The sequence below is a fragment of the Equus caballus genome, chromosome 17, assembly GCF_041296265.1.
Source record: "Equus caballus isolate H_3958 breed thoroughbred chromosome 17, TB-T2T, whole genome shotgun sequence".
Taxonomy (NCBI): domain Eukaryota; kingdom Metazoa; phylum Chordata; class Mammalia; order Perissodactyla; family Equidae; genus Equus; species Equus caballus.
The window spans coordinates 85950219-85973142 of record NC_091700.1 but is presented as its reverse complement, the minus strand read 5'-3'; the positions used below and the strand labels follow the sequence as shown (position 1 = coordinate 85973142).

The 22924-nt window shown below is 39.1% G+C and overlaps 1 protein-coding gene across 2 annotated transcripts in view; it reads right to left on the bottom strand.

Moving 5' to 3' along the window:
* DNAJC3 (DnaJ heat shock protein family (Hsp40) member C3) overlaps positions 1-22924 on the bottom strand; it is a 69966-nt gene that overhangs the window by 44822 nt on the left and 2220 nt on the right. Inside the window, exons 1-2 of one of the 2 annotated variants that reach the window (XM_023621736.2) lie at positions 21188-21299; positions 5999-6109 (exon numbers count right to left, since the gene is read on the bottom strand). In XM_023621736.2, the coding sequence (XP_023477504.1) occupies positions 5999-6109; positions 21188-21197 (121 nt within the window). In that variant the 5' untranslated portion in view covers positions 21198-21299. Of the gene's footprint in view, positions 1-5998; positions 6110-21187; positions 21300-22924 lie in introns of those variants that run through there. The other variant, XM_023621735.2, reaches the window with a different exon arrangement.

Sequence of the window (22924 nt, the reverse complement as noted above, 5' to 3'; positions counted from 1 at the left end):
AAACAATTGGACTTAATAGACATATATAGAACACTTCATCCAAAAACAGCAGAATACACATTCTTCTCAAGTGCACGTGGAACATTCTCAAGGATAGACCATGTGTTGGGAAACAAGGCAAGACTCTACAAATTTAAAAAAATTGAAATAATAACAAGCATCTTCTCCAATCATAATGCTGTAAGGCTAGAAATTAATTACAAGAAAAAAGCTGAGAAAGGGACAAGGATGTGGAGACTAAACAATACGCTACTGAACAAGCAATGGATCATTGAAGAAATTAAAGAAGAAATCAAAAAATACTTGGAAACAAATGAAAATGATAATATGCCATACCAACTCATATGGGATACAGCAAAAGCTGCACTAAGAGGAAAATTCATCGCAATACAGACACATCTTAACAAACAAGAAAAATCCCAAATAAGCAATCTTAAACTACACCTAACTGAATTAGAGAAAGAAGAACAAACAAAGCCCTAAGTCAGCAGAAGGAGAGAAATAATAAAAATCAGAGCAGAAATAAATGCTATTGAAACTAAAAAGGCAGTAGAAAGGATCATTGAAACAAAGAGCTGGTTCTTTGAGAAGATAAGTAAAATTGACAAACCCCTAGCCAGACTTACAAAGAAAAAAAGGAAGAAAGCTCAAATAAACAAAATCAGAAATGAAAGAGGAGAAATAACAACAGACTCTGCAGAAATACAACAGATTATAAGAGAATACTACAAAAAACTATATGCCAACAGAATGGATAACCTAGAGGAAATGGATAAATTCTTGGACTCCTACAATCTCCCAAAGCTCACTCAAGAAGAAGCAGACCATTTGAACAGACCAATCACAAGCAAAGAGATTGAAACAGCAATCAAAAACATCCTAAAGAATGAAACCCCAGGACCAGATGGCTTTCCTGGGGAATTCTACCAAACTTTCAGAGAGGATTTAATATCTATCCTTTTCAAGCTATTCCAAAAAATTATGGAGGATGGAACACTTCCTAACACATTCTACAAGTCCAACATCATGCTGATACCAAAGCCTGACAAGGACACCACGAAAAAAGAGAACTACAGGCCAATATCACTGATGAACATAGATGCAAAAATTCTAAACAAAATTTTGGCAACCATAATTCAGCAATTCATCAAAAGGATCATACATCATGATCAGGTGGGATTCATACCAGGGACACAGGGATGGTTCAACATCCGCACACTGATCAACGTGACACACCACATCAACAAACTGAGGAATAAAAACCACATGATCATCTCAATAGATGCAGAGAAAGCATTTGACAAGACCCAACAGCCATTTATGATAAAAACTCTGAACAAAATGGGCATAGAAGGGAACTACCTCAACATAATAAAGGTCATATATGACAAACCCACAGCCAGCATCATACTCAATGGACAAAAACTGAGCGCCATCCCCCTGAAAACAGGAACGAGACAAGGATACCCTCTATCACCACTCTTATTTAACATAGTACTGGAGGTCCTGGCCAGAGCAATCAGGCAAGAAAAAGGAATAAAAGGAATCCAAATAGGGAGGGAAGAAGTGAAATTCTTGCTGTTTGCAGATGACATGATCTTATATATAGAAAACCCTAAAGAATCCATTGGAAAACTCTCAGAAGTAATCAACAACTACAGCAAAGTTGCAGGGTATAAAATCAATTTGCATAAATCAGTAGCATTTCTATATTCTAATAACGAGCTCACAGAAAAAGAACTCAAGAACACAATACCATTCACAATCACTACAAAAAGAATAAAACACCTCAGCATGAATTTAACTAAGGAAGTGAAATACCTATACAATGAAAATTACAAGGCCTTTCTGAGAGAATTGGATGACAACATAAGGAGATGGAAAGACATTCCATGTACATGGATTGGAAGAATAAACATAGTTAAAATGTCCATTCTACCTAAAGCAATCTACAGGTTCAGTGCTATCCCAATCAGAATCCCAATGACATTCTTTACAGAATTAGCACACAGAATCCTAAAATTCATATGGGGCAACAAAAGACCCCAAATTGCTAAAGCAATCCTGAGACAAAAGAACAAAATGCGAGGCATCACAATCCCTGACTTCAAAACATACTACAAAGCTACAGTAATCAAAACAGCATGGTACTGGTACAAAAACAGGTGCACAGATCAATGAAACAGAATTGAAAGCCCAGAAATAAAACCACACATCTATGGACAGCTTATCTTTGACAAAGGAGCTGAGGGCATACAATGGAGAAAAGAAAGTCTTTTCAGCAAATGGTGCTGGGAAAACTGGAAAGCCATATGTAAAAGAATGAAAATTGACCATTCTTTCTCACCATTCACCAAAATAAACTCAAAATGGATTAAAGACCTAAAGGTGAGACCTGAAACCATAAGGCTTCTGGAAGAAAACGTAGGCAGTACACTCTTTGACATCAGTATTAAAAGGATCTTTTCGGACACGATGTCTTCTCAGACAAGGGAAACAATAGAAGAATAAACAAATGGGACTTCATCACACTAAAGAGCTTCTTCGAGGCAAATGAAAACAGGATTGAAACAAGAAAACAACCCACTAACTGGGAAAAAATATTTGCAAGTCATATATCTGACTTAGGCTTAATATCCATAATATATAAAGAACTCACACAACTCAAAAACAAAAACTCAAACAACTCGATCAAAAAATGGGCTGGAGACATGAACAGACATTTCTCTAAAGAAGATATACGGATGGCCAATAGGTACATGAAAAGATGTTCATCATCGCTGATCATCAGGGAAATGCAAATCAAAACTACACTAAGATATCATCTTACACCCATTAGAATGACAAAAATATCTAAAACTAATAGTAGCAAATGTTGGAGAGGTTGTGGAGAAAAAGGAACCCTCATACACTGCTGGTGGGAATGCAAACTGGTGCAGCCACTATGGAAAACAGTATGGAGATTCCTCAAAAAATTAAAAATAGAACTACCATACGACCAAGCTATTCCACTACTGGGTATCTATCCAAAGAGCTTGAAGTCAGCAATTCCAAAAGTCCTATGCACCTCAATGTTTACTGCAGCATTATTTACAATAGCCAAGACATGGAAGCAACCTAAGTGCCCATCAACAGATGATTGGATAAAGAAGATGTGGTATATATATATATACACAATGGAATACTACTCAGCTGTAAAACAGAACAAAATCGTCCCATTTCAACAACATGGATGGACCTTGGGGGAATTATGTTAAGTGAAATAAGCCAGTTAGAGAAGGACAATCTCTGTATGACTCCACTCATATGAGGAATTTGAAAATGTAGACAAAGAGAACAGATTAGTGGCTACCAGGGGAAAGGTGAGGTGGGGGGTGGGCACAAAGGGTGAAGTGGTGCACCTACAACATGAATGACAAACATTAATGTACAACTGAAATTTCACAAGACTGTAACCTATCATTAACTCAATAAAAAAAAATGGAAGAAAATATGCCACAACCATAAATAATGTCACCTGTAGCATTCATTGATACTCACAATGCTCTTAGCCAAATTCTGTTACAAACTTTAACATCAATTCCTAACACAGGAGAAGTTAAAGAAATAAAGTACATTATAAAATTTACAAGTTGAGAAGCATAAACATTTTAATGAATAAATAAACACAATGAACTTTTTATACAGTCAGTTTAAAGCAATGTATTAAAATATGGATGATATATGACCACAAAAGTTAGTGAACATTTTACAGGAGTACAGCTCCATGACCTTCAGCAGTAAGTGCATAACTGGTTAGTCTAGAAGTCAGGAGACCTGGACTAACTCGCTGTCAGTGAGAGGCTCTCACTAACTCTCCGGGTTTCCTGAAGCAGTAATCATGGCCATACCAAAAATCTGATGTGGTAAAGGAGACAGCTGAAATAGAGGATCTACAGTTCCTTTCTGTGCAACACGTCTCGTCAGAGATTCAATAGGCCGTGACAGCACAGCACCCCAATCGCTGCGTACTGCATATTCTCATCATATACCATCTCAACTTTATTATCTACAGTTACTTATGAATAATCTGTATTTTAGATACACTAAAATGATCAATGTCTCCAACTACATAGGTCTTCCTCAGAAATTACCATATGTGCACCATTTGAGAATCACTGCTATTCACCAAATTATGAACATTGCTATTTGAATTCTGAATGCACTAGAAGTGTTTCACTTTCTCCCTTTACTGAATTTCACAAACTACTATGTTTTGGCTTTACTAATTTACATCTGTCTGTAAAGACAATAATATTTTATTGGCTATTTTGGGGAAGAGCCATCTCAAGATTTCCAGTAAGGCAGTGAAGCTAAAGAAAAATAGGCAGTCATTTTAAACCACTTTAACAATATGCCATAGTCCTTAATGTTTCTCTTAAATGTGAAATTAATGACAGCAAATAATAAAGTATAAAACAGGTAGAAGGCATACGTTTCTGAAAATATTCTTGTGGTAGTAGGAAAGAATCAATTTGTTTTTTCTTTTTTTTTTTTGGTGAGGAGGAAGATTGGCCCTGAGCTAACATCTATTGCAAATTTTCCTCTTTTTGCCTGAGGAAGATTATCACTGAGCTAACATCTGTGGCAATCTTCCTCTATTATTTTTGTGGGATGCTGCCACAGCATGGTTGGACGAGCAGTGCTAGGTCCGCATCCAGGATCAGAACCTGCAAACCCCAGGCCACTGAAGTGCAGTGTGCAAACTTAACCAGTACGCCACGAGGCCAGCTCCCAATATATTTTTTAAGATATGTTTTATCTAAGACAACTGACAATTTTAATAACCATACAGCAGCACTAAGGACGTTTGAATCACCAGAAAAAGTATGGACTTAGTAATGACATGGTCATATAACATATAGTTTCTAGTGAAAAGTAACTTGTACAAATTCTTGTCCCAATTAACTGCCACTTCCCAAGGTGAGCTAACCATTGAAATGTAAAAAACTTCCTAATAGAAACTCCACATAGTTAAGAAAACTCTATTAACATATCAAATCTGTTTCTAGAAAAGTCTTAATTTTCAGACATGGAAATTATATTTATTTCTATATACCTTACATGTGTGGATTGAATCCTATTTTCAAATAAATTATTATACATATTATTCCCACCTAATCGTCACAAATATTCCTATTTTGAAGGAAAATGTTGCCAAGCCAAAACCTAACTACATTTTAGTTATACGTAAATTACAACAATAGAATAATTCTTCTGGTGAGCAGAATTGTATCTTATGAAAAATACTCCACTTCATTAACCTCAGGTTGACTTGTCACTCTTAACCATCCCAAATAAAGGTGGGAATGTATAAGTAAATAAAAAGGACTCAGGAATGTCAACGTCAAAAAGTCCCATCACAAAAGTGTATGTAGTGACTCATAAGAAAACCCTTTAAGCCCTCACGTAGAACCTATTTTTTCTGGTCATCTCGTGTCTCACAGTCCCAATAGACTAAAAGCTGCAAAGATGACTGATGTCACAGACAGACACAAGCAAGCAGTAAAAAGTAACAGCCTAAGGAGTGGTGGGAGTTTGACCAGCCCTGAGGAGGCAATGAACTGCAGGATTCCCCAAGGGCCTCAAACTAAAGTAATTACTATACTGATTGTCTCAAGTCATCAAGAAAATTAAACTGTATTCAGTGAAATCTGTTTAAGGCAGAAAACCATATAATACATTGAGAAAAGTTTTCTGTTAAAATTCTCTTGAATTATTCTTGGTTCTTACAGTAGTAAGTCTCAGTTACTTAGAAAATTCTCTCACGTTAGATACACATGCATTCAAGTGTTACACATTTATTTTATTAATCTAGTTCACCCAGAATCCTGTAAATATTTTTAAATGTTTTCTTTAAACATTAAATAGTGTTTATTTTAAATGCTATCCAAAAAAAGAGCTATTAATTAGAATTCACTAAGATGGACATTGACTGTTTTGGTTCCAAGATACAAACCTACTGCAGCATGAAACTGAGATAAAGCATCAGCTAGCTGCCCAGCTGCAAGTAATTTCTTGCCCAGTTCAAGATGTTTCTCAACATCTGCATTGACTCCACATTCAGCACCTGAAAACAAAAAAAAATAAGTTAACTTTCCATGAACCAAGATTTAATTCTAAAGGAAAACATGTTAAGAATATAGTTATCTGCCTCAGTCATTTACTCAGATGAGAAAAGTCACAGAAGCTGAAAAGCGACCTAGAGAACGCAACAAAAAAGCATAAATAGTGCTTCATTTTACAGAATATAAGCAGCTCAAAAATATACCTGTATGGACCTAATCAGTCAAAAGAATGTAACCAGGGGCCAGCCAGGTGGCATAGCGGTTAAGTGTGCACGTTCTGCTTTGGCGGCCTGGGGTTGGCCAGTTTGGATCTCAGGTGTGGACATGGCACCGCTTGGCAAGCCATGCTATGGTAGCCGTCCCACATATAAAGTAGAGGAAGATGGGCACGGATGTTAGCTCAGGGCCAGTCTTCCTCAGCAAAAAGAGGATTGGCAGCAGATGTTAGCTCAGAGCTAATCCTCCTCAAAAAAAAAAGAATGTAACCAGTCTACAAAATATAAAGGAAATTGCACAACACAGTAGTAGTAAAAATATGTTGAACAACAAAATTAGAATTGCTTTGTTAAACTAGAATCTCACTTTAATGAATATTAAAGCATCCATGTAACATTCAAGTACTTACTGAGCAGCTACAATGCACCTAGCACTGTTCCAGGTATTTGGGATAAGTGAGCAAAATAGACAAAAGGCTCTGCCCTCATGGCACCTGACATTATGGTGGGAGAAGACAGACATAAGAAATAAATTACATGGTATTTTAGGTAAAGTACTATGGAAAAAATAGAGCCATGTGAGAGGGGTCATGAGTGCCAGGGATTTCAGTACTACCTAAGGTGGTCAAAGGCGGGCCTCACCGAGAAGTTGACATATGAGCAAAGACTTACCAGAAGGAAGTGAGGAACCCACCATGCAGACATCTAGGAAAAGAGCTTTCCAGGAAGAAGGACCAGCTTGTGGGAGGGCCCTAAGTCAAGAGAATGCCAGCTCTGCTCCAGAAACAGCAGAGAGGCCAGGATGGCTACCACAAAGTCAACAAAGGAGACAGCAGTGTAAGACGAGGTCCTGACAATGTACAGCTTTGGTTTTACTCTGGGTAAAATGGGGAACTACTGAGGAGTTGTGAGTAGAATAACATGATCTGACTGACCAGGCCAATTATCAGCAGGTTGCCTCTCTGCCCTGAATTCATTCTTCAGTACTTGGTTGTAAAAATGGACTGGAGTTTCTAAGCGTTTCTTCTTTACGCTGAGCACAATGTTACACTCTGTCAGGAAAGGGTACTGAAGGGGCACTGCAAGAAGGACACCTTCTGGTTCCCACTGCTGCCTTTACTTTTTTCTGGCTCCTGCTGCCTGGTCTGCCATGCAGCTTCTGTTGCATGGTATGTTTGAGCAGGACATCCAGTGGTGCCCTGCCCCAGCCATAGGCCCAGGGATCTAGTCCCTCAGCCACCTGGCAGCCTTGTCAGACACCATCTCCCAAAGACGACACCATGCACTCCAGGCTTCACACTCACAACAGCACCCAAACTCCCCTCACACACAGGCCATTCAGCCTGGGCTCACCAACACCTAAGAGGGCTGTTTCCTGCTGCCCAGGTACCGTGAACAGCTCTGGCACTGACAACTCAGCAAACTTCTCTACCAGCAAACTTGGGCTGCACCTATACCTTCTCCAGTGAGGTCTTAACTCTAGCATTGAGGAGGCCATCTCCCCTCCAAGTTGGCCCTTCCTTGGGGAATGTCTCTCAGCCTTAGAATATCCTTTAGAGTTTTCTTTACATCTTCCTAGTTACTCTCTTATCCTAACAATTCTTTATATTAAACTTCCTCTTTTAAATTACTGGGTAGTTTCTGTCTCCTGAATGGACCCTGACTTATCCACAATTGGTATTGGGAGTGGTCCCAGGAGACAGATCCACAAAGACAGGATTTGAGGGTTGGTTTGGTCATGCCCTTGAGACTGAGTGCAGTGCTGAGCTCCTTGTCAATGAGAAATAAGATGTTAGTAACCCATGGCAGGTACTGGAATCACAATAATCAAGATACAACTTGTGGGTGACAGTAATGAAGGGCTAACCGAAGCACATGCCTTGGAAACCCAAGTGGCTGCTACACTCGACTGTAAGGGCAGTAATGATAAAATAAGGACTGTGATGTGCAGTGAATTCTTCTGAGCACAGTAGTGCACTTACAGAGAGAAAATAACAAGCTCAGGTTTCTCAGCTCAAGCCACAGTCTGAGAGTTTCCTTGGTAGCCCTAAAACAACCTCTTTTTTTTTGTGGCCACAAAGCTGATTTAGCTGGAAAAAAACACACACACAAAATTTAATTTTGAGAGTTGTGGAATTAAAACATTAGTTGAATTCATAGTCTCGCCAAGTTTCTTGCATGAAATTTAGGGTATGAATTAGTAAAGAATGGGATCCTAAAACTTAGAATGAAGAACTGGCTGGACCCGGATGAAACTGACCAACTTTGAACCTCTAAGTCCTTCTGAGCCACCCTAACCATTCCTGTTGTCACTAGACAGGTAGAGACTATGAGCCCAAAAAATAGCTTGCACACCAAAGAATTGCAAGACTTTGCTGATAAACTAGGGACGTGTGTGGGAATGGATTTTAAAGGCATTAGACCAAGGAGAGTGGACTAGAACACTAAATCCGGTCTAATTCATTGATATGTGCCCACTTACCAGAGCAGAGGTTAGCAAACTGTTTTTATAAATGCAATTTTACTAGAACACTACCATGCCCATTCACTACATATTGTCCATGGCTGCTTTCACGCTACAATAGCAAAGTTAAGTAGCTCTGACAAAAACCAAATTGCCCACAAAACCTAAAATATTTACTATCTGACCCTTTAGGAAAGATTTGCCAACTCCTATACTAGAGATCCCAGATTTAACATATTAGCTCATGCAGCTGGAAGTGGCTCTAACAACTTACTTGATTGGCTGACTGAAACTTGGACTCAAAAATGGCCTATATTTAATAAGGCTGAGAATCCAGAGTTTCCCTAGCTTGATAAGAAGGCTTATCCAAAGGCTTAGAGAGAGAGAAATGTTGTTGAACTTCTCCTATGTGACCTACACACCAACCTCCCACCTAAGTTCCATGACAGGGCCCAGGAGACACTCCTCCTTTACTAAGGTGTTGAGGAATATATTAGTGAGGGACTACCCGCAACCTTTTCAAAGCTCTGTGGTCACTTCCCTTTGCAGGACAGGTATGACTATAGGGGATGTCACCACTGAGATGGGCTTTCTGGTTTCAATGGGGATGATGGGGTCCTGGAGTAGCAGAAGACTAAGTAGCAGCACTTAACCATCACAAACTAGGTGGGCACATCAACTGTCAAAGGCATCTGCTACTGAGGAGACTCTTAATCATCAGGTGGATAAAATGATGTTCTGTGGATGTCAGTCAACTTCCTTCACCACTACGTCAGTGCTTGTGCAAAGGACCCATGAACAAAGTGGAAACTATGAATGGGCTCAAAAACACAAACTACTTCTTACCAAAGCTGATCTGACTGAAGCTACTGTTGAGTGCCTAATCTGCCAACACCAGAGACCAACCTTAAGTTCCCAATATGGCACCATGGAGTGCAGGCGGGTGGGGGTGTACCAGCCAGCTACCTGGTGGCAGACTGATTATACTTGTTCTTGTCCATAATGGATCATCTTCACATATTTAGGATATGGATTTGCCTGTAACGCTTCTGCAAGCACTACCATTGACAGATTCACAGGATGCATTATTCACCATCATGGCATCCCATACAGCTTTGTATCTAATCAAGAAACTCATTTCACAGCAAAGGAAGTATAGCAATGTGCTCATGCTCATGGAATTAACTGGTCTTACCACATACTCCATCACCCAGAAGCAGCAAGCCCATTTGAAAAGTGGAATGGCAGCATCAGCTGGGAGACAAAAACCTGAAAAATTATTTTACAGGCTGCAGGTTACGACAGACTATGATATGGTGCTATCTCCCCAACAGCCAGAATACATGGGTCCAGGAATCAAGAAGTAGAAGTGGGAGTGGTTCCTCTCATTATTACACCTAATAACCCACTTACAAAATGTTTGCTTCCAGTCTTGGCAACTTGAGCTCTGACTGTTCGGAGATCTTAGTCCCCAAAGGGGAAATGCTTCTATAAGAGGACACAACAATGGTTCCAGTGATTTTAAAGGTGAGACTGCCACCTCACCATTTTATACTCCTTATGCCACTGAAACCAAAGGGCCAAAAAAACAAAAAAGGTTAATCTACTGGCTGGAGAAACTGATCTCAATTAGTAAGGAGAACCAAGGGTTGCTGCTAATACAATGGTGGCAAAGAGGGCTACATCTGGAACCTAGAGGATTCTCTAGGGTCTTAGTAACTCCATGCCCAATACTAAAGCTTAATGAAAAACTACATCAACCAAAAAACAGAACAATTAAGCACTAGACCCTTCAAGAATGAAAGTTTGGGTCACGCCATTAGGTAAAGAAGTGCGAGTAGCTGAGGTTCTAGCTGAGGTCAGGAGAAGTATGCATCAGGTAACTGAAAAAGGAAGCCATATATATCAACTACAACCTCATGATCAATTATAGACACAAGGACTGCAGTAGCTTTGCATAGTTTCTCTTTGTTTATTATACATGGGTTTATTTGTACATATAGTCAATCCTCACAATTCACAGATTCTGTATTTGTGAACTTGCCCACTCACTAAAATTCATTTGTAACCCCCTACAATTCATTTGTAATCCTCGAATTAATTCTCAGAGCGCGTTGGCAGTTATTTGCAGACATGTGCAAGTGCAGAATGGCAAAACACTTGAGTCACTCAAAGTGCACAGTCCCAGCTGAAGTCAAACAATGTGATGCTCTGCCTTCTTGTTTGCGCTCTCACATTATAAACAAGTGTCCTTCCACAGTATACTTAGTGTCACGTTTTTCACATTTTTGTGCTTTTTGCTGGTGATTTCACTGTTTACAATGGCTCCTGAGTATAGTGCTGTCTCGTGTTCCTAAGGATAACAGGCTGTGATGTGCCTTTCAGAGAAAATATATGTGTTAGATAAGCTTCATTCAGGCATGAACGATACTGCTGTTGGCCATGAGTTCAATGTTAATAAATCAACAATATATTAAGTGAGATATTTTTAAACAGAAATATACATAAAACGAGGTTATGTTTTGATCTGTTGACAAAAATATAGTGACCTGAGGACTTGCAGGATCTTAACCCTGTATTTCCTCCTAGGAGCAATAGTTCAATATTTGCTAATTCAGTGTTCACAATGACATTATGGAACATAACTACCATGAATAATGAGAAACAACTATACTAATCATATTTTCTCTAATTCCCATTTTTATTTTATATACAAGTTGTTGGAATTAATGATTTAGTCTTTATATAACTGAATACTGAGTGTGACAGTGATGGAATAAGAGCAGTAATTAATACAGCCAGCAAGGGACACAATGACTGCTGGAACTGTGTCTTCTCAATTGGTGTACAGATGAAAATTTCTTCACTATTTATAAGAAGAATAGCTGTATCTTCTTAGATAAAAAACAGAGTTGTTTTGCTGTACTGGATGTACACTTCAAATGTGCGTAGAAGGGTACATATGGAAGCTAAGCAGCCAAGGCATTTCTCTTTTACAGTGAACGTGATGTTAAGCTTTTCAGGGTGTTAAAGGGACATTGCAGGAAAAAGAAATCAGAACAATCATCACTTGGGAGGGTGGGAGAAAGGACTGCGAAGCAGCAGGAAGGAACTTTCTGGGATGCTAATAATGTTCTAATCTTGACAGAGGTGTGGGTTACACAGTTATATGTAGTTACCAAAACTCAGCAAATATATACTTAAAATATGGACATTTTATTGTATATAAATGTACATCCAAAAAAAGCTACTGATGATATGCATGTTAAAGTATTTAGGGGCATGTATACTGATATTATTTTCAAATGCATTTTAAAAAAAGAATTAATGGAGAGAAATGCCCAGATGGATATATGTTAAAATCAAGTACAGTAATTACATTAATGGTAAAATCTAGGTGATGGGTATCAGAGTGTACACTAAAAAAATGTTTCAGCTTTTCAAAATGTTTAATAATAAACATTTTGGAATAGTTGGTAAAATATACAATATAATAAGTGTTATGATGGGAGGAATACACACAGTGCTTTAAGGGCACAAGTTAAGGCACCTAACACCTATAGTTTAAATAAAATTTAAAATTCAATTTCTTAGTCACTATAGGCAGTTTAACTGCTAGATAGCTAGTGGCTACTGTATGGAACAGCATGGATGGTACAGAACATTTCTCATCATCAAAGAAAGTTCTAGTGGTCAGCGCTGGAGGGAGGGGGATCCCTGAGGTCTCAGGAAAAATGGAAAGGATACCACGTATGTGAAAAGGCTGAAGAGGGAAACCAACATTCTAAACACAAAGAGCATCATATTTAAATCCCAAGAAATCAGAGAATTAATGAGACTTTCGGAGAAATTAAAGTCCAGTATTTTAGCTGGCTCTCCTCTCCATCACGATTTAATTATTCTGAAGTGGGTCACTTTTACTGCTAGGTGATTCTAGTAAACAGCCAGAAGGAGAAGAAACCAATAAGGTATCTGTTACAATAATCCAGGTGACATGATGGTGACCTAACTGTGGAGGAGGAGGAGTGGAAACAGAAAAAAATAGGCTGCTTAGAGAAATATAAGGAGAAAGACTGCACACAGCTTATGTTGACTGGATGTGGGGGTTAAGTGAAGAAAAAGCAGGAGTCCAGGAGGATACGCAGAGCAACGATTGAAGCAGTTGCCTGCCATTTCAGGCATCAAAAGCAACTGAATTCCTTATTTCATCTACTATAGCAAAAAGCTGAATGAAATTCACTTTATCTTGCTATTTGCCCTATTAAACAAAGTAGCTTTTTCAGCTTTTCATATTCCTAGTCTGCAGTTTCTGTGTAGTGTCTCATTACCTTGTCTGTCTTTTGGAACCCTCTATACTAGGAAGGAAGGGAGAAAAAGGAGCGAGGGAAGGACGAAACTCTAACTTGATCGTTTCAAAAACTTAGGGTCCTGCAGAGCCCTGTTTGTTTTAGACAACAATGTGAAGATGTCTAGCCTATTCAAGAGTGTGTGGGTAACATATGGAGAACTTGGTTTGGGGTTTTCAGTGGGCTAGGAAAGCACTTTATTTTTTCCCCTTTAAAATGAGGACATAGGCTCCTGCTCTGTGAAAACTCATTATACAATAGAGATTTGGAAACTGATTATATTCACATAGTGAGGGTCACCTGTAGTTCCATGCAATGACATACCATATCCAAAAATATACCCTGCTTTTTGTAATGAAGATTATGGAAGCTAATTTGTTTCATTTAACAAATGTTACTGAATATATATTATGTGTGAAACTGTGGCCATAACAGAGATGAGTAAGTGAGGCAGTGAGGATCCCCTATGGGGCTTCATCCATTTATGAGAATGCCCTAGCCGGAAGGGTTCTCATCACTGACTGGAGAGAGCCAGGCTGCCTCCTAGTATTCCACTGGAGTCTCTGCCACATACTGAAGCATTCACAGAATATATAATAGGAAGCACTCGAGTGAATTCAAAATAATCTTGCAGCAGAGGATGCAAGTATAGATGAAACAAGATTGGCAAGTGTTGATCATTTTTGAAGCTGAGTGACAGTACACAGTGGAATATGATATTATTCTCTCTACTTTGGTATGTTTTTAAGATTTTCCAAAATCAAGTTTTTTAAAAATTTAAATCCCTTCAGTGAAGAGAAAACTGGCTGATAAAAATTACCTCTTACATCAAAAAATAATGTTTTGAAGAAAGTAAACCACAGAGACTACTACATCAAGACAGCCAACTAAGCACATGGGCCTACCTGCCAACGTGGTCAAATCTTAGAAATGATAGAAGCTATTTAAAGAGATAAACGCATAACCTTGCTGGGGGGAAAAAAAGTGTTTTAAGAAGAGGGCCATCAAAAAAACAGAAATTTTAGGGGCCAGCCCAGTGGCATGGTGGTTAGGTTCATGCACTCTGCTTCAGCAGCCCTTGGTTGGCAGGTTCAGATGCCAGGTGCGGACCCAGACACCAGTCATCGGGTCACACTGTGGTGGCATCCCACATACAAAGTGGAGGAAGATTGGCACAGATGTTAGCTCAGCGACAATCTTCCTCAAGCAGAAAGAGGAAGATTGGACACAGGTGTTAGCTCAGGGTCAATCTTTCTTACAAAAAAGAAAAAAAAATGTTTAGATAAATTCTCAAAAAATAAAAAGGGCTGGACTGGATTGGTGGGCAAAATCACATCCAAACACCCTCCCAGGGGAAGTGTGCTGTGAGGTGGCTGCAGTTCTCTGTGTGCTCCAAAGTCTGATACAAGGAAAAGGAAGGGACGCTGGGGATTTCCCAGCCTCCAGTCAGGCTATCAGCTTTCTCCCACAATCAGCATTCAAAGACTGGCAATGAGCAATTCTGAAATGCAAAGATCATAAAATCAATCCTTAAAAAACTAACACCAAATAAGAGAATTAAGGAAACAAAATTAGTCTTTGAGTTAAAACATGAAGGGGAGAGAGGGCATCCTGAATAACAAGAAGCCTCCAGCATGCCAAAATATGACCACAAAAGCGCACAGGGCTTGGGTATGACCACGTTCAACTTCAAGGAATCAAAAGGTGGCTCCAGCATGTTAAGACGGATAAAGGATGTAGGCAAGACAGATCACATTGGGCCACGCAGATCATGGTAAGAAACTTAGATTTTATTCTAAGTGCAAAGGGAGGTCATTAGAATGGGTTTTAGCAAGGAACTGACTATCTGATTTACATTTTAAAAAGATCACTTTGGCTGCAGTGTGGAAAACAGACTGGAGGAAGGCAAGAATGGAAAGAACTGTGGTGGAAAGAACTAAGGATAGGGAGCTGCATTACAGTAGGTATATTACGATTTCATGTATGCTTTAAAAAGAAGATATAATAAGTATTTCTGTATTGTTAAACTTTTTCCAGTAAGAATGTATTCATGTACTACTTAGATAAAAATTTAACAAACTAGAGTGAGGAATGTATTTTGTTAAAGATGTTGCCAATTAAATAATCACATGCAATTGAAAACTCTTAAAGAATAATTGTAAACACTATAGACATATCATATTTTACTGTGAAGTAGCCAATTAAGTCAGGAAAGAAAAGAAAAATAAACTTGCCTCAAATCTTTTTGTTAAACTATAGTTTAAAGGTATAGCATCATAATATCAGATATTGCAGGGAATATAGGTGATACAGAATCTAAAATTTAAAACAGTCCTTATGTTTTATAGATACTAAAATATTTAAGAATGAAATGATGGCATGTGTGATACGTTACTAAAATATTTATGAATGAAATGATGGCATGTGTGATATGTTTCAAAGTAATCCATGGGTATGGATGAAAGAAGATCAGTCATTAGTTGGTAACTGTTAAACCTGAGAGATGAGTACAATCTCCACTTTTGTAAATGTGTGAAATTTTCCATAATAAAGTTTTATATTAAATCCTCTTCAGGGATTAGAGATGGGGAAATTAAAACAGTTAAAGAGTTAAATTCATTTTGATTTTTTAAGGATAATTTCTTATATAAACATTTACAGTTCCTAGTGTAAAATATTGCACATCACTCTTGGAGAGAGAAATGTGTACAGAAACTGTTGTAAAATTAGACTAGAGAATGAATGTGGGATCAAATAAGAATGGTGGAAGTGCTGTGACTGGGCTATGGAACAATCCAGCCTATCCCAGTAAGCACAATTAATTATAGGAGCATGTTGATGGATACCTGTGTGCTCTCAAAATGTGGGGAGTGGGGGAGAGTCTTCAAAATAGCATGAAGATTTCAAACATTTCCCTATTACATTTTCTCAAAGGGGAGATCAGACCAATGCACTGAATAGAGGATTCCAGAGTGCCTGAGGAGGGAAGAAATTCAGGCAGAAGATAAACCATTAGTCAAAGTGCTTTCCTCATCTAACCATGAAAATGTTTAACAAGAAAGATGTTACACAGAAGAATTAAGAACCTACTATGTGCTGGATACTTTCAGTGTCTTTATTTCACTTCATTTTCACAACAACCCTAGAAAGTAAACATCTTTCATACTTTTATAACTCAGGAAACTGAGGCTCAAAGAAGTTATCCATCCTGCCTGAAGACTCAGAGTAACTGTCAAAACAAGATGCAATTCCACAGCCCAGCTTTCTTTTCAGCACAGCACACCATCCTTTTCCCCACATAAACCAAGCCAAGCTTTCCACAGTTACTAATCCTTGGATGTTCCACTCACTCAACCCATCATTTAATGTAACATTTTAGCCACAATTGTTTCCAACCTCACAGGTTGAACCTGAAGTCCAGCGGAAGGGAAGAATGCATTTGCAAAGTTCTTTGAACTGCTATGTCAGGCCAGACATTCTTCACTGAGAGTCCTCGAGGTTTCCTGCTCCACAGTGCTTGGACAGAACTCTGCCCTTGTCCCTCACCTGACCGGCCCTCCCTCCGCCACTTCCTCACAGCACCCTCCAATGGCCCCTTCTCAACAACCTGCCACAATTAGTGCGTCCCACTAGCAGGTGTGCCAGAACTACCCCCAGGGCTTGGAGGCCACCGTCAACTCCCAGACTAACTTGGAGCTCTACGTCTCCTATGTCTACCTGTGCATGTCTTACTAATTTGACCCTGATGGTGCGGCTCTGAAGAACTTTCCCAAATATTTTCTTCACCAGTATCCTGAGAAATTGATGAAGAAGCTGTAGAAGGAGGTGGCCGAATCCCGAATTCTTCGGGTTGTCAAGAAACCAAACTGATGCCTGGGAGAGCCAGTTAAACATGATGTGTGATGATCAGGAGAGCCAGCTGAATGCTATGAAGTGTGTGTTACACTTGGGAAAATGCATGAATCAGTCACTACGGTACAACTGGTCACTGACAAAAACAACTCCCACTTGTATGACTTCACTGAGACGCATTACCTGAACAAGCAGGTGAAATCCATCAAAGAACTGGGTGATCACATAACCAGTTTGCACAAGATGGGGGCCCCAGGATCTGGCATGAGAGAGTAACTCTTTGACAATCATACACTGGGAAGACAGTGACAACAAGAGCTAAGCCTTAGGCTAGCTTCCCATAGCCACAGAGCTGAGTTCCCTGGTCACCAAGGCAGGGCATGCAGGATGGGGCTACCTTTACCTTTTCTCTAAGTTGTACCAAGACATCCATTTAAGTTCTTTCATTTGTAGCATTCCTTCAAATAAACTAATTTGGTACTTCCCCTCCCCCCCAAAAAAAGTTAAGTCATACTGTCATCCCAAAGGTTGAGTTACCCTTCAAACTAAATTTCTGTTGCCTTCTAGGATTAAAAGAGGTATCCAGCATCTCTCAGTCCCTTCTGAATAAAACTTAGATCTCTATTATGTAATACCATCTCCTCTTTGAAAATTTTCTTTGGCGCACCTTGGTCACATTTCCGCAACAGAACACACCACAATGTAAGGAAGGGTTGGTTGCACAGGCCCCTTTCTCCCGGCAAGAGACAGTGTGCCTCCTACCTGGAATCTTCCCTTACCTTCCTCCAAATCCAGCCCCATGCTGCTCCCAGAGCAATTCTTCCAAAATGCACTCCTAATAAAAATTCTGTAGTATTTTCACATGGCTGGCTAGATTCAATCTGAATCCCTCCAGATATAAAGGCAAACAAGATCCTTCATGATCAGGTCCCGCAGTGTGTGTCCAGTCTCATCATCCCTCACTCCTCCACCTCTTACTTCATACTCCTATAACATAATCAACTCATTGGACTTCCCTGAACATAACTATGTTCTTATGCTGCATCCCTTTGCACTTGCTGTTCCATGAAAAGGCCATCTCCACTTGCTCACCTGGAAAATTCTACTCCTCCATCAGGATGCTGCCCTCAAATGCTGGCTCCTTTGTGAAACTTTCCCTAACTACTTCAGTGAGAGGGTGGGAAAAAGCCCCTTCTGTGCTCCTCCTATACCTGGCATCCCCACACTCTCAAGTACACGACTTCACTTTGCAAAACCACGGTCTCAATATATTGACCTTCATAGTTTACCTGCCTCTCACAACTCCAGGCTCCCTAACCTAGATCAGAAGCAAGTTTGACAGGAGAAACTCTCTTTTCTTCTTTATATCACCCAGCTCAGTACCTTGTACAAAGTGAGCACTCAGTATTTATTGAATGAGTGTAACTATTTTCCTTCTTACTTAAACATATTGTAATTCAAGAGAATAACAGAATCTGACATACATAATAACAACTATCAAATCAAACTGATACTACCAAAGATTCATAATGACAATAATATTTAAAAAAAATTATTTGTAAATTGTGGCTGTTTTTGCAATATCTCAACTCTATTTTGAGCTATGGATAATTTTTATTCCTTTGCCACATCCTGGGAGGCAGTGACACCAAGAGGTTCTCCTATTTTCTGAGTAAACATCACGCCATTTCCTAATCAGCATTAAACAATAGGTCTCTCCTTAGACAAGCATAATCATAGGTCAGCAAAATATTCAGGAAGGGCAAGGAAAAAAGGTGAGGAAGTTAAGTCTTTCATTATAGTTAGTATTAGAATCTGTCATATTTTGGAAAGCAAAAAATAAAGAATTTTAAGAAACTTAAAGTTGAGGGTTTCAAAGTATGATGAGGTGAGAGTAAAAATCAAGACTGGAAAAACAAGCCTGAAAAAGGCAAGAACTAGTGGTCAAAGATACTAAGGTTCAAGCCAAGGCCAGATGACAGAGCCAGTAGCAAGCCCGGGGTGGTTATGCAGGTTGGAGCACTTAGAATGTGAGGGAGAAAGAAAACCCTAAGATCATTCTACAAAGGAGCAGGAGGGAAAAAAGACAAAGTACTGTCTATAAAATATCCGACCTGAATCCAACATCCAAGCAGGATGGGGCAGAGTCTGAAAGAAGTCTCACGGCAGAAACACAGAAAACAGTAGAATCAGGCTGCAGAAAGACAGCTGGAATTTCATTATCTTAGCAATTCCATAGTCAATTGAGGACCAATCACAAAATGGTTTCAATAAAAATACACTGAGCTGGAAACCCTAAGAATCTCTCTCCAATCGCGCTGACCTAAAAAGTGGTTTAGTCTACACAGCCAAACTGAAAGGAAGAAAAGCCCAAGCAGTTAAGTACATCTGAACAAGGACATCTGAACAATGTCTGCACTAAAATCTTCCTGAATGAACTAGGAAAATAAAATCTATTCTATAACTATGTTTGCTCAATTTCAACGGATATTAATTAACTGTCTTTGCTTCAATTAACTGTGAAGGCATAAATGTTGCTATAGGATTCCTTGCTCAAGCAGTTTCAACCTGGATAGTTTAGGAAAGTCCTTGCAAAAAACAAACCAAATAATCAACTTCATTCATCCATTTAAAAAATATTTACTGCACATCTACTTCATGTCAACATGTTTTAGGTACAGAGATAAGAGCTCTTTCCATAAAGCTTATATTCTAGAGGGAACAGATAGACAATAAAAATAAGGGAGATAATTCTGACAGAGAAGGTAAAGGGAGAGTATTAACTAAAGGAGAGAGTGCTTTTTACACTGTATCAGGGCAGGCCTCTCTGAAAGGTCTCAGAGAAGACCTTTCCAGACTGTGAGAACACCAAGAATAAAGACCCTTAGTCAGAAATGAGCTTGGCATCTGAAGCAAAAGTTGATGTGGTAGGAGCCCAGCGAGGGGAAAATTAAGATGAAAAGAGGTATAAGTAAATAGGAATCAGATAAGCAAAGCTTCGCAGTATTAGTGGAGTCATGTGTTGAGGAGAGAACAGAAGATAAGGAAATAGAGACTGCCAACAATTCTTTAAAATTCTGCTGTCCAGAGAAGCAAAGATACAGTTCAGTAGCTGAAGAGACATATAACATCAAAGCGCAGTTTAAGATGGAAACACTAGAGCACACTGAAGTGCTGATGTCAATGATCCAGCAGAGGAAGAAAGTGATGACACATGAGAGAAATGATAACTGCAGGAGCAATATTTTCAGAAGATGCGAGAAAACGGAATCCAGAGCATAAGTATAGGAATTGGATTTTTCCAGGAATAGAGATGCTTTATCCATTTTAATATAAGAAAAGTAGTAGAGTGGGTACAGATATGGGTAGGCTAGTGAATTTAGTGGTAGAAAGAAGAAACTGCTGATAGCTTTCATTTTCTCAATAAAGACAAGATCTAAAGGAATAAGGTAAAGGAAGAGAGGAGAGGGGGTTTAAATTGGAGATTTAGGAAAGAGGAAAAGATCTAAAATACTGATTTTCAAGAACAGACATACTAGGGAATTATAGGAACATTGGCAGTATTGAGTGTGCATTTGAAATTGAGGTTATATGTTTAAAACGAGACCAGTTGGCAAGGTTATCTCCATTTTTCTCCATCCATGTTCACCTGTGAGGTACAACAAACATGTTGGCCAAGTTGGATTTAATCACTGTCAAATTTTGCCAAGTGAATAAAACAAAAGAATACAGGAACAAGGAGACTAAAGAGTGTTTGCAATGGAATGACTACAAAATGGACCACCAAATCTAAACTGAGAAAGGAGGGAAGAGGACATGGATGATTCACAAAGCATGACTTATACCCCCAAGTGGTCTGTAAACTCAACGAAAAAACCGTGAGTTCTATACCATGCATACCTTACCCAAGAGCACTACAGCATAAGCCTCTGCTGAATGATTAGAGTCTTCCCCATATTCCAGAACTCCACATGACACAATCTCATCAGATTTTTTTTTTGAAAGCAGCTTTCTAAAGATCTCGAAAGAAAAACAAATCTATAGTTGAAATGTTTCAGTTCTAAAGAGCAGGTGACTGGGTTCCCATGATATTTCCATATAAACAAAGATTAACTGCTCAATAATCAAAGGAAAACTATGGCAAAAGAAATTAAACTTAACCACAATTAATTCACTTCATATGGGAAAACAGAGCCTACTTACTACAGGGCATCCCATCTCAGAAAACTCCCCCTGTCCCATAGAATGAAACTACTGCATTTCCAGGCACCCACTCAGCAAACGCCAACTAGTCAAGTGAATTGGAACTTTGACACTACTGCCAACTATGACCTCATTAAAAATAATTTAAAATAATTCCAGAAGCTATCTGACCATCTGCTAGAATATTTAGTTTATATAAATTACTGAAAGTCACTCATTTTCCCTACTTTATTTATTCTTTCTATATTTAAATAATGTCAAGAAAATCCTACAGGAGACAAAACATACTTTTAGTAGGTTAGGTTCATATAAAAAGTATCACTGGGGCCAGCCTGGTGGCATAGCGCTTAGGTTCGCACGTTCTGCGCTGGTGGTCTGGGGTTCCCCAGTTGGGATCCCGGGCGCAAACCTCGTACTGCTTGGCAAGCCATGCTGTGGTAGGTGTCCCACATATAAAGTGGAGGAAGATGGGCACGGATGTTAGGTCAGGGCCAATCTTTCTCCAAAAAAAAAAAATTATCACTATCTTTTATACTTAAGGATTTTCAACTATTCTTTTCCCTATGGTCAAATATATGATTTAGTCAGGTCAGGTCAGTGAAATAAAGAAAAACTGGGTCCAGCCAGCATGTTAAGGAAGAAAAATATATAAATGAAGGTTTGGTTCCCAGGCTGTGTTCCTAAATTAGACAAACATTTTTAAATTAGAAAAAAATAGGCTAACTAATTACTGGCGACACTCTCCATCCTATGCAACTCTTTGTGTCACATTTATTCTTCTCACTCCCATTCTCCATTCTTTCTTCTCTCTCCAAGCCTCAGGCTGAGTAGTGAAATCATGCGGACCTGAATGCCTCCTGGAGGACCGTGAGGTTACTGAACTCAGACACAGAAGTTATTTGGGAAAACAGGAGCTAACAGTCTGCTAATGCAAGTCAGAGGTTCTTTCTTATCGTCATATCCTCATCACCACACGGAATGTCTAGTACGTAACAAACATGTAATTTCATTCCTCTATGTAACTTATTGCATCAGTGATTCTCACTAGCGGTTTCTTTTTAGAAATGCAAAATTTCATGTCCCACCCAGATCTACTGAATCAGAAACTCTGGGAGTGGGGCCCAGCACTCGGTTTTAAAAAGCCCTGCAGGTGAAATTCTGATGCACACTCAAATTTGAGAACCACTGTGTTAAACATGCCAGGAAACCACCTTCCTCTTCATTACTGCTGGTGGCAAAAAAATTAAAAAAGGCTGATTTTTCTCAGCTGCTACCACTTACAAATTCTTGGGCCCACAGGATGCTGTCAACCACTTCTGTCTCCAGCCTGCACACAAGATGAACTTTAGAGTCAAATAACTTGAGTTCAGCTTATGGCCCTTAAAGTTAACAGCTATGTGACCTTAAACAAGTTAAACCCTTGAAGCCTCAGTTCCCTCATCTGTAAAGCAGGAATAATATCAGATACTTCCATGAACAAGACAGCTTACAGAAAGGTGCCTGGCACATAGCTCACCTTCACTAAATTTAAGATCTTCCTTTCTTCCTACCACCTTTCTTCCCTATACAGAAAAATGTCTCCTCTACAGAAAAGCTTTCTAATGAGGTTTTTCTCATGAAAAATACCACAGGAGAGAAGTGAAGGGTTAAAGTCCTCCAGAATCATAAACAGAACAGCAATTATAAAAAAGGTAGTCCAAATGTTAGTGGGGAAAGCAAACCATACAAAAATGTGCA